We start from the raw sequence: 13,036 nt of genomic DNA, 5'->3' as shown, positions 1-13,036 counted from the left end.
ACTTAATGACAATTATACTCGTTATTAGCATTTATCAATACAATTTTTTATAAACTCATTCCTATCTTCAAACTTAACCTTTTTGCCGTTTAAAAATATAAAAAGTTTATAAATAAAATATCATAAGAGATGGCTCCCTGTGGCATCATCTGTTATGATAATTTTTTCCAGTTTTAAATTTTGCCTGGAAAGTTACGCAGCTTGTTGCTGGAATTTTTTTGACGTTTCTACCGATTTTATAAGAGAACCTCCAGTCCTTCAGTTTATGATTTATGTTCATCAGTGTAGGTAGAACGCAACAAAAATAAAGAAAAAATCACGGTTAATTGATTTTTGGACTACTCTAAATGTAAAAGAATTTTTATCAATAATATATGAGTTTATATAGGCTATAACATAAACTCTTAGTTATATGTTTGTTAAGATATTTCTGATCTGTCAATTGAGATACGATATACAGATACTTTTGTTTTTGCCTTTAATAAAAATCTCTCGTTTAAAAAAAGGATTGAAGTAAAGGCTAATCCAAAAGTTAGTTAACCTTGGTAAAAAATAAATTGTTTTCTTATTTAGATATTTTATTACTTAAAAACTTATTTTTAGTACAAACTTCATCAATTATGGGGAAAAACACATTATCTTAAAGGCAGTTTAGTATTAGCCTAATTTTCACAAGATAGCTGGAAAGCACTAAAATAAAACACGGTTAACTGACTTTTGGTTAACCTTCTAAGTAAAAGAAGCATTAAGTAATATACAAATTTACACATTATGACGAATATAAGTTCTATATATGTTTGTTAACAAGCTTCTGGTTCGGATCCGATCCAAATCTATGATCCCACGAATTACAGAAGTCTGTGTATATATATATATTTTTTAAATAGGGATCCTTCGTTTGAAGGAAGAGGGTTATGGTCACTAATGTTTATGTTCATAATAATGAACGACTGGAACTTAATATAAATAAATAAAATGTGATATCTATAGATGTAAAATTTATTTTTATATCATGTATTATTCAGAATAAATGTGATTTAAAATAATAAATAACTACTATGTTCAAATTAATCTTCACGTAAAATTGAATGTTTACGTTATATCCCAACATTTTAATTTATTTAACCTAATAGGTTTATCCTGACTACCGGAGTTTGGATTAGCGAGATTCTACCGTATTATCTGTATTTATTTATTCAATTATACTGGACAACCATGATGCGGAGAGAAAACATATAAAAATCATACAAGATCATACAACATATTCGTTAATACAAAACAAATATATACACAACTTATAACTAAAACACAATGGCAGATTCAAAAGTAAATTCATTCTAAACCTAAACCTAAAAGTGGGAGAACTATCCGAATACAATAAAATAAATAATTACTGGAAAACTAGGCTAAATCTTACCTAGAAAATGAAAAAAAAAATCTGTTTAGTCTCTTATTCACAAATCGGATAGTCTCCCAAATATCCAAAGATAACCGCTGGTTAAATAACGTGGTTTACAATTTATTTAACCAGCGGTTAGCTTTGGATTAATAATTAGGGTATAAATAACATAAAATTACTAACAATTTTCACTATAAACCTAAAAATAAACAAGAAAAAAACCACATTATTATAAAGCCAACATTATGAAATAAACAATTTAACCTTTTNTTTCAGCTAATGTGGGCTTCCACACATTTAGTAGGTTGTGCTCTTTCTCAATGTGGAAGAAATATTTATATGTTTACTTGTCATTACTATCCACAGTAAGTTTTTCAAATATTTTTTTTAAATTATTAAACACGTTAAGAAAATAAAGCGAATTAAATCAAATTATAAAAAAATAAATCGAAAATATTTAAATCGTAACTCTGTCATTACAGTAAACTCTCTTAACTGGGGTAAGGATAGAAAGGAGTGTGCTCGGAATCTGAGGTGGCGTAAGGCGTGGGCGACGTGGGCCACCGCCTACGGCCTCGCGGTCCGAGGGGCCTCGCACTTCGAAGGTTTATGCATTACATAAAAGCCGTGAACGCAACGGAAAAATTTTATTCGTCATAAAACGATAAATATATTGACATACCAAATTTGTTTTTATTTAGTCTAGCAACATTTGCTGGAGTTGCGTTGTTATAGCGGGGAATCCTTGTCAGCCAGAGGTGGGGATTTCCCATTGTGTTTGTTTACGTTATTTTCACGATTCTTAACGGCTAGAAACCCAATCAAAGTATCTCAGTAAAGTATCCCGTAAATAGTGGAGTTAAAACTCGAATATTAAATATTAATCCCAGGGCATTTTATACACTTTGCGGTTGTCATAAATGGAATCTGCTGTCGGTAGACGCAGCTAATTCTTCTGTGGCAGCAAAAACATTTTTTTGGTTTTATTCAGAAAATTTATTTGCTATTTTCAAGTTCCAGCAAACATTGGGAAGTAATCAAAGGCAAATTAAAGCTTACTACGAAGCCTTTATCAGACATAAGGTGGGAAGGTCGAATCGAGGCAGTGAAGGCCGTATTATTACAATTAGATGATGTTGTTGAATGCATCGAAAGCTTAAAAAATCAAGCGGAACAACTAGGCACACTCAGTGATTGTGATTCGGTTTTAAACGAAATGCTCAGTTTAGAATTTATCATATCATTACATGTATGATATGAGATATTATCGCGTGTTAATATCGTAAGCAAATTATGGCAATCTGTACAAGTCCATTTAAGCATTGCTCTTGAACATTTGCGTACATTTTGTGACTAAATCAAAGAATATCGACAAATTGGATTCGAAAAATGCTTGTCTGACGCTCGTCAATTTATTCAGAATAGCAGTTATGAACTGCCAAAAGACTTTAAAAACGAAAGGGTAGCCAAAAAGAAAAGGATGTTCGATGATGAAGGCAGCGATCAATCTATACAGTCTCCCAAAAGCAGGTATGAAACAGATCTTTTTAACACCACGATTGAGTTTATAATAAGTAATATGGATTCGAGATTTATCTTTAAATCAACATTTTGAAAATTTAAGTTTTCTCTATGATCTAAGCGAATTAAAAAATATTCCAAAAGAGCAAATATTAAAAAAAAAAAAACAGTCAAGATTTACACTCAGTCCTGCTAGTGGGTGAGAGCAGTGACTTTCAACCTTACGAATTATATGAAGAATTACAAATAATGATCCCAAATTTACCCAACTTCATTAATTAAAGATGTGAAACAGCTGCTCCAATATACATAATAGAAAATAACTTGAAAGAAATGTACCCAAATATTTACATTGCCGTTCGAATTTTGTTAACAATATCTGTAAGTACTGCCTACGCTGAAAGGAGCTTTTCAAAATTAAAACTAATAAAAAATTATTTAAGAAATACAATGGGTCAGTAAAGACTTTCAGCTTTCGCAGTTTTATCTATTGAAGCATATATAGCATCTAAGCTAAATTACGATACAATTATTAAGGAGTTCGGTAAGGCTAAAAGCAGGAAATTTCTGTTTCTTTAATTAATTTTTTTTAATTTTTCTTTAATGTTAGTTAAAGAATATAGTTTGCATTTATAGGAATAAAAATCCGTCTTCTTGCGCCACCAGAAGGCCTCGCGAAATGTACCTTGCCCGCATCAAATTTAGGTCTTGCCCCGCCTCTGCCTCGGATAATAGAATTTGCGTTTACAATAGGCTAGTGTATTTACAGAAAATTTTAAAAACATTCTTACATGTACGGTATTTACTAAAATTGCTTACTGTACTTTTTAATTACAGATATTTCTGCCCTAAAGATAATACATGTTTTCACTTAGTAATCATCCTTTATGGAGGTGTGACAGTGTGACAATATGTTAGAAAGTAACAGAGAAACTGAGCTATTAATTTTTATCAGTGAAAGTCAAATATGTATTCTTGCCGTCTACAATGAAACTGAACTGTAGAGGACGAGAATACATTCTATACTTTCTTTCTATGAAACTACAATTAGAGGATTTGATCCCGGGATCTCGAAAATCGGGATCCCGGGATCCCGACCACTTTTCAGTCCCAAAATTTTCGGGATTAAGTTTTCCTAATCCCGGGATTTTCGGGATTGACATCATTTTAAAAAAATTGCAAAATAGACTGCATGAAGCGAAACGTTCAGTGCCAGTGCTTTTAACAGAATTGCTTGCCTATCATTTTAATATAAAATACAAGAAATTTTATTCCAAGCAAGCAGCAGAAATTAACCAAGCGGGCTTGCGATGCTTGCTTGGAATAAAACTTCTTGTATTTTCAACTAAAATGATAGGCAAGCAGTTCTCACTGGGTTACTTGGTAATATACTTCATTTTTGTATTTTTGAATTTTCGCGGGCGCCAATCGATTTTCTGGCGCAGTCAAGAGCACTACTCAGTGCGTTTTACCTGTCAATGTGTCAGCCATCTTGTTTTGCCAGTGTGGTTAATATAGACCCGACGCTACTCGCTTAGGGGGGTCGACCTTAGGTGAAAAGGTTATGACCCTCGCCTTGTCCGCGATCTGTCAGGATGATGCGAGAAAGTCTTTTTACGTTTCGGGGTAGTGGTTTGCTGAACGCTGAGAGACTCACACAGAGACCGAATTTACAAAATTAACGCGTTTATTTTTTGAAAAACATGCTTACAATGATCGAAACAATCGGGATTATAGCCTTTACTCCTACAATCCCGATCCGTGTCGACCGGACTGTTTTCTTCCATCCTCCCCGTGTCCTCGAAGCTTATAAGTATTTACTAACGATTCCTCCAACTTCCATCAAACCTAAACGCGTTTTCTCAGCAGCTGCATATATGTGCAACAAATTGAGAAGCAGACTTGGTGATGAGACACTGGATGCGTTGTTATTTCTCAGATCATATTTTCGCAATTCAAATTAGAATGTTCCTATTAGATTAGTTTTCTTTATATTTAAGAAAAATGTGACTGATTAATATTATTTTTAAATACTTTTTGCTAAGAAACTTACTTTACTACCTACTTACTAGGTTGTTATATGAAAGTAGTCTATTTAGTCGATGTTAAGAGAGATTTTTGTTAATTTTCAACGTTTATTTGCATAGTTTGTTACATAAAGGTTTTTTCAATTTATGTGAGTTTAAAGAGATCTCAGTGATGCTTAAAAAAGAATAAATTTAACATGAAGACAGTGATTTTAAGTCTGGTTAGTCTGACTGTAAGTCTGATTAATTAGAGTGATTAAATTAACTAGGTGTATACCGTAAAATACGTTGATTTTTGTCTAAATTTTGATTTTTAACTTCTGTAAGGTTTTCTTATTTTTTATTAACCCTCAATACCGAAATAATCCCGGGATCCCGGGATCGAATAAGTATAATCCCGAAATCCCGGGATTAGAAATAAGGACCGGGATCGAATTCCCTAACTACAATACATAAGAATACATTTCTTATGTTGTATTACTGATTAAAATAATTTGTAGGTAATCTGTATAAACCTTCTTTTAATAATCTTGAATATCCAAATTCAGTTGATTGAATCTCCGGTTAATCGAATTTCGGTGAATACAGTTCCTATTGTATCAATGAATCCAACGAACCGTAGAAATTCAAGAAACTGTAGGGCCGTTTGTATCATTTAAAAAAAAAATTGGATTCATTGTAAATCTTTTCATGATTTCCCTGACTTCCTGTCGCTAAATTCAAACCGCTTTCTAAAACGAATTAAATTTTTTTCTTTGTTTCAGAGGTTATATTTCGGGTGTGAGACCCTATTTAGTAGGTAAACCTTGTTCTCTTTGTGCAGAAGAACTCGGAGGTTTTTGCCTTAATGATTTGTGTGGTATGTACTTTATCTTATTAGATTCTTACATTAACATGCAATGCACACTGAATGGTTTTGCATTAATACCATATTTAGTTCCCAAGGATTTATGTAAAAAAAAGAATTGGACTTGCGGTAAATCCACTTGCAATTAATATAAAATGTTTAATATCTTTTGAGAATTTCATTTTAATGACAAATTTTTAATTCATTTTTATTATTAGAATGTCGTTTAAAGTGTTACAACTGTGCCAAACTCAATTCTTCGAGTTGTAGCTGTTCGTGTTTAGACGGTTGGGATTATTTAGATTGTTCTCGTGAGTTAACAATATGTTTTAATTCGTTATATCATACAAACAAATATAAATTTAATTAATAATTTGATAATTTAGGAAAATGTGAAGATAGCCATTCTCTTTGTGGCAAGAAACCTGGATTTTGGGAACGATTTCATTGTTCTATAGATGATAATGTGGTGGCGAAGGATTATTGTAGGAGTATGTGCGAAACATGCCGTGAGTGTTTATCTATCTAAATATATAATGATGCAATAGTTAAATTATAAATGTAATAAAATTAAATACAGTTAAACTTGTAAACTAATGGGAACATAAAAAAATGGCCGTTGTCTAGAGGTATTCATTTTGTTCAATGTTGCTTATTGAAGACTCGATATGTTAAATATATATTTTTCAAAATCTTATTTTAAATTACTAGTTATATAATCAATAATTATATAAACTTCTAGCGTATATAATTATATTTTATTGATATTATTACTTTGCAGGAAATATAAAACCTTCAGAATATAAGAATACGTGTTGTGACGGAAAGGAATGTCCAACAGGTTACGTCTTGGACTTATCTACTCGTCCTTGTTCCTGTAAATTATTATGCCCAGGACCCGAATGTTGTTAGTATTATCTATTATTGTATACAATTTAATTATTAACAAAAATATTTGTGTTTATATACCGTGGAATTTTTTTTTCAGATAAAGATACTTCTTCTGCATACAGACCTATTACATGTTTACAATACAGTTATTGGTTTGTAATCATAATTTCCATTTCTTACGTACTTATCCAATAAACTTTACATAAGAAATCAGTAAATACAGATGTACTAATCAGCTCATTTATATTTCAAAATTTTAAATAATCATCTTCTGTATTAAATATCATATGATAATTTTTAAATACAATCAAACCTCCGAACAACGGCCACTGACGAGAACGTAAAAAATTGGCCGTTTTCGGAGGTGGCCGTTGTTTTGGAGTTATTCTTTTTATTAATCTCAATAGAAACGTTTCTGAAAATGGCCACCATTTAGAGGTGCCCGCTACTAGAGGTTTGTCTGTAATATAAAACAGTGATAAAGTCAAATTTCTCAATCGTCGGAAAAAGATAAATTAATTATATTNAGAAATTTTGCTGAACAAAAGTTTAGGTAAATTTCAAAAATTATATAAAAAAAAACTTTTTACAGCTAATTGTGCTTCCATTATTTTTAATAACATCATACACACATCCATGATTTGGCATTGAATTCAAAGAGTTTGTAACAATTCTGGTTTCAAGTTATACCATGAATCCTCAATTGCACATTTAAGTTCTGTAATGTTGGAAAACTGATGACCACCTGCATACACCTGTCTTGTCATGATTTTCCATAAGTTTTCTATTGGGTTTAGGTCAGGACTTCTTACAGGCCATTTCATAACATTTACATTTTGATTCTGAAGTCATTTTTTGGTTGAATTTGAACAATGAGTGGTGTATTACAGAACTCAATGAATGGGAGCATTGTCCTGTTGAAATGTCCAATTTGGACCACCTATCATTTCTGCTATAGGAAAGAGATGTCATTCTAAAGTGTCTTGATAATTTTCTGAAGTCTGATGTTCAGAAATAAATGCTAGACTGGAAATTCCATTGAATCCAAATGTACCTCACACTATTATGTGTGTATTATCAAATTGATTAAATTTCTAATTAGTTAAACCCTAAAATATACTCTAAAAGGTTCTGCTCAGACATTCTCAGACATTCAACAACTGCTGAGATTGAGTCTCATTCAAAAACATCACCTATAAAGTTTCCAATGATTTACCAGTTGTGACTCACCACTCTTGATGAGTGAAGTTAGAGGCAGCTGATCAACTATCAATGATGTCATTCACTGCTATAACCAGCTGATTTGATCAGTAAGCATTTCCAAACAGACCCAAATAAATAAGATTTTATCTTTCATGGTTTCTTGCATTCTTTCAATAAATTAACAAAATTAATTTAATTGGAGAAGTCTGTAAAAATATAGCTATGTCTGTAATTATTCTCACTATAATATTTTTTGTTTTCATAGTAGCTTTGATAGTGTTTCTGATAACCCAAGAATTCGTTATGACAGACATCTGTTAAGAGGAAATACTCGAACTTTAACACGAATATCAGAAGTAAGTATTACATTTTAGTTTTTATACTTTTTATTAACAATAAAATATATTTCTTAAACTATAGTTCACTCCAATTGCTGCAAGAAAACAGAAAAATCTTGATTATTTATATGAATTTGATGTTCAAACTCCACCACCTGTAGAAGGGAGACTTCATATTCCAATTCAGACTGGAGTGTACTTAGAAGAACTGCAAAAAGTGGTTAAAGAAAGGGATGTAGAATGTCAGACTGATGTCTTTTTAGAGAGACCTACCACACCATTGTTTGTTCCTGCCAAAATTGGTGTTGATGTAGGAACTCAAATTGAAGATGATGAAGTAAGTTTGATTATTTATTATTCTCTATTGTTAATTACAGTTTAATTAATAAAAATTATATATTTGAATTTTTCATTTTTAATTTTCCTTCCTTTCTTCCTTTTCTTATGTATTAGACTAGAGTGGTTTGACTTTTTCATTCAAACTATACTTGTCAAGGCCAGAGAAGTAATTTTTTAATGAATATAGTAATACCCCGAACTTACGCGATAGGTGGGACCAAGCGATAACCGCGTAAGTCGAATTTGCATGAGTCGGGGTATAATTTCACAATTTGTGTAAAATCAAAGTCGGATGTATGTAAGCTAATAAATGTTCTGGTTAATCTTATCTCGTCTTTTGATTCGTTCACGGTTACAAGAAATTACCACATAGAGTCTTCAAGTCTGTAGATATAACAAACACAGAAATAAATAACACAAAATAAATTATAGCTATGTGTTGATTCTGCAAGACATGTCTGAACTTGTAAGCTGAACAATAGTGTGGGTGGAGTGAGTAATCAAGAGTTGTGTGGCGCTCAAACAAAAGACGAATCGATGAGATTTGAAAATCGCATAACTCCAGGTTCGCGTAAGTCGAGGTATTACTGTATATGGAAAATAAGACATTTTGAATTCTTAATTAAATAACAAAAGCTAGCCAACATTTTAATGAGAGTATTTAGTACTATGCATATTTATTGAAGCATCACATGGTAATGAAAATGCTGCAGTTAACTAAATAACAATGATGCAGATTAATTGTCTACCAAGACCAAGTTAGATATGGCTCATAAGTTGTCAGTTGGACCATTCTGAATTAGGCTGTTCATTTGTTGTGACTAGGAATTCATCTTCTTTAAAGTGTCTTTATAGTATTTTCTAGATCATTTAAGAACCTTTTATGTTTTGGTTTTCAGTTGAATATTTTATTGATGAGTTTGTCATCTGGTCATCTTTGGACACTTTGTCTTATCTTCTCTAATCTTCTTTGTGCCCTAGTAAACATATCAATTATTATTGGTTTAACAATTGAAACCAATTGGTTTTTACATCTCAGTAGAAACTAATAGAGCACCATTAGAATTTCCTGTTGGTTCCTTTGTCGGTTTCCTGTATTTAAAATGAAATGATTTAAATAGATCTATAAATGAATTGATTTCAAACGTTCTATTAACAAGTCCATTCATATCATCTCATAGCTATTCCTACCACTTTTTATCATGAATGTGTCAAATTGGGGTCCATGACTTCATTTTGAAGATACAGTGGAGTAAAGTGACAATATTTATGCTTCCTGACTCAATTAAATATGCCTATGAGAATTTAGGTGACAAAAATAAAAAAAAAGATGAAGAGATTAACATTTATCATTCTGTAGCAAATGGTATTGCATTTGACAGATAGAAAGTAATAAATGATAATCTTTTTTTAATCTTTCAATAAACCTTTTTATTTTTATCATCCCTTCTTTATAGGGAAGTCTTATTTTTCAAAAATACTAAAAATGCTAATAAATTAACATTAATTGAAAAAATTGTTTAGAATAAAATGCTATTACTTTTTAATAAAGAATCCGAAAATGCAAAAAAAAATTAGGTTTTCCCATTTGAAAATTGAAAGTTAGAGCCTTTGCCCCATCTGCAAGGGGGAAGTAGTAGTTTAGTTTTTATGTGGTTCAAAAAGCTCCTCCAAAATAATAAACTTTCGTATAAGATACATTTTCAATTTATTGTATATTTTAGGAGATATTTTCAATTGACATTATAAATGACCACCATGTATATAATTTTTAATAAAATGAAAGTTTTTCATATAAAATTTTTGAAATTACTTTTTATGAGTGCAAAATTTTGAATTTAATTTTTAAGAAACTTTATTAATTAATAGTGTAATTTTTTACTTAGTTGATATGCAATTGTTTCTTTAAATGTTTATTTTCATTATTTTATAAGATTATTCTAAATCAATTTACCCCAGAGCTGAGGTGGACAATTTTTGGCCCTTGGTTAACAACTTTTTCTACAATGCAATCAAGAGCTCACCTTCTAAATAAATTTCCAATATCTTCACTGAATTGAATATTTTAACTTATTACTTATAGAATACAATTTTATTGAGTAGAGTAATACTAAATAAAAAGTGCAATAAAGAAATAAACTCTATCAACTATTATAGTAGTAATAAGTAATAAGAAAATGAAACAAACATCTTATTTCCAAAACAGGTTTTATCCTATTCAATTATTGAATCATTTGCCAGGCAGCCAAACATGAAGTGATTCATTATCATCACCATATATATATATATATTTTGTGTTTTGTTAAGAATTTATCAGGTTTTTATAGGGTGTATCTATATGGATTTTTGACTACAGTGGGTGATTGACTACAGTTTGGATTGTGAACAATGAACACTTTCGCAAAAGATTTTTATGTTTGGATAATGAACTCATCACAGAACAAACACAAAAAGAAGTGACGTAAAAAAACTAATACCAATTGGTTTTCCCTTTTCTCCAGGTGACAGTTCAAAACTTTTCGGAGTGTGGAACACATAGACATCGATGTGCAACCCGATACTAATCAGATAGTATTCCTTTGAACTTAAAACTCTCCCTTGTAATTCTACCTTTCTGTTTATCTTTCTGACAGATAATTTTTTATAGTCTTTGTGAGATTGTCGGGCACTTGTTAAATTGTCAATTTTTATTTTTGAAAGGTGATAGTTTAACTGTCCTATCGGATATTTGTTAATGTTTTAACACCAAAATTTCGAATTTCATTCAGACCTCACATTTACATAATTCTTTTATGCACTAGTTGATTTCTGTTCTCTGAATTTTTGTGAGTGATTTTCTGAACTTTTTATTTAAAAAAAAATTGATAATATTATGGAGCCTAAAAGGAGTAGTGTCAAGAACTCTGCTCACATAGAAACCAAGCAAGAGATAATATCCAAGGTAGAGAGTGGGCAGAAGATGTTTGTTGTGGCTAGGCAGTATGACTTGAACAGGTCTACAGTAGGCACAATCTTAGGTAAGAAAGATATAATCAAGAAGATTCAAGTAACTAAAGGAGTAATGAAAATCACATATGAGAAACAAAGATGTGCCATCCATGAAAAATGGAGAGATTGCTTTTAATTTGGATACAAGAAAGGGAAATGAAAAGAAATGTAACTAGTGTGACTATCATTCAAGAGAAAGCTAGAGAAATTTTTGAAGAACTTAAGAAACAAACTCACATGAGGAGATAGAATTCAAGGCTACCACTGGATGGTTTGCAAAGTTTAGAAGGAGATCTGGCATTAAACATGTGGTAATTCATAATTAGTCTGCTAGTGCAGATAAAGAAGAAGTTGAAGAAAAATCCTGAAGAAGAGAGAAAAGCAATTGACATTGGGCAGATTCTTTAAGGTCCCACAAATGGAAAAAAAAACATGACTGATAAAAATGCAAGACTGTGTATATATGTTTTTTTATTATTACATATAAATAAACATAGTAAGAAAGTATATAACTTTTTACTTGTATTTATTTTTGTGGTCTCCAGAACAAATTAATCAAATTTCCATAAAAATTTATGGTAAATCAATAATCAGTTAATGAACAATTCAGGTAGCGAACACAGTCTTGGAACAGATTGTGTTTGTTAACTGATCACCCACTGTATTTGAAAAGTTTCTCTCAATACTTAAAATATGCCAAATATGCTCCCAAAGATTTTGGTTGGTCTAATGAGAAAATTTTGTACCATAGATTTAGTGATTTTGTCATGCATATTTAAAAAGATTGTCCACTCCTGTTCTAGCACTTTTATTATTTTAAAATTTTTTCAAAATATTAATAAGCTTTTTAATATTTCAGATTGATTTAATAAATTTTAATAAAGAAATTTTTATTCTCTTTCTTGCTTATAATGTGCAATAAAAGTTTACATCAATTACTCCTTTCCATAATAATAGTCTGTTAAAATTACTTTCATTTTAATTATCAATTTCCAATTTCCATTTTATAAAAAATTAATGAGTGAATAAAATTTAATAATTGAAAAAATAGGAAATAGAAAAAATGATTTGATTTGTTCATAAATATAGTATAATTTAATAAATTTGGTTATAATAAAAATTTTTTTTCCTAGTTATTTGATTTTGATACTGAAGTTATTCCAGTATTGGATGCTTTTGTTGGTTATATATTAGAACAAAGTTTGATTGAAGTAATCCAAGAAGAAGAATTAGCAACATTAAAAGAACATCAAAGGAGATTTGAGGAACTTAGAGCATGCGAATTAACAGAAAGACAACGTTTAGCAGAACAAGACAGAAGACTTCAAGAAGAAAGAGTAAATATATATTTTTAATTAAAATCAATAACTTTTAATTATTAAATATTGTTTAGATTTTATATTTCAATTATGGAATAAAATTTTACACTAACATTTAAGCAACTTAAAAACTTATAAGCATTTAGTCATTAATGTAATGGATA

At 30.4% G+C, this 13,036-nt stretch overlaps 2 protein-coding genes across 2 annotated transcripts; both read left to right on the top strand.

Moving 5' to 3' along the window:
- The first annotated feature begins 1,676 nt into the window (after positions 1-1,676).
- Positions 1,677-7,205, top strand: LOC111638143 (cysteine-rich venom protein-like). The gene is made up of 7 exons (XM_023383787.1): positions 1,677-1,764; positions 5,712-5,806; positions 5,885-5,923; positions 6,013-6,105; positions 6,181-6,303; positions 6,576-6,701; positions 6,783-7,205. Exons 1-7 carry the CDS (start codon positions 1,679-1,681, stop codon positions 6,878-6,880), a joined length of 660 nt encoding a protein of 219 aa, XP_023239555.1. The 5' UTR covers positions 1,677-1,678; the 3' UTR covers positions 6,881-7,205.
- Positions 7,206-8,103: 898 nt separating this feature from the next.
- LOC111638139 (radial spoke head protein 3 homolog B-like) lies at positions 8,104-12,908 on the top strand (the record flags this gene model as incomplete). Its single annotated transcript, XM_023383784.1, has 3 exons — positions 8,104-8,244; positions 8,309-8,563; positions 12,687-12,908. Coding segments are annotated over 3 exons (618 nt in total), but the record flags the coding sequence as incomplete, so codon positions are not given.
- Between the last annotated feature and the right edge of the window lie 128 nt (positions 12,909-13,036).

The sequence above is a fragment of the Centruroides sculpturatus genome, unplaced genomic scaffold, assembly GCF_000671375.1.
Source record: "Centruroides sculpturatus isolate CEXI.00-Female unplaced genomic scaffold, Cexi_2.0 scaffold1164, whole genome shotgun sequence".
Lineage (NCBI taxonomy): Eukaryota > Metazoa > Arthropoda > Arachnida > Scorpiones > Buthidae > Centruroides > Centruroides sculpturatus.
This window is presented reverse-complemented; position numbering and strand designations above follow the sequence as displayed.

Excerpts from the sequence above, each read along its gene's own strand:
- LOC111638143 (XM_023383787.1), top strand. The coding sequence starts at position 1,679 with ATGTGGGCTTCCACACATTTAGTAGGTTGTGCTCTTTCTCAATGTGGA. Across the intron at positions 5,807-5,884 it reads TTGCCTTAATGATTTGTGTG|TTCCCAAGGATTTATGTAAA; the intron begins GTATGTACTTTA and ends TACCATATTTAG. Across the intron at positions 6,702-6,782 it reads ATGCCCAGGACCCGAATGTT|ATAAAGATACTTCTTCTGCA; the intron begins GTTAGTATTATC and ends TTTTTTTTTCAG.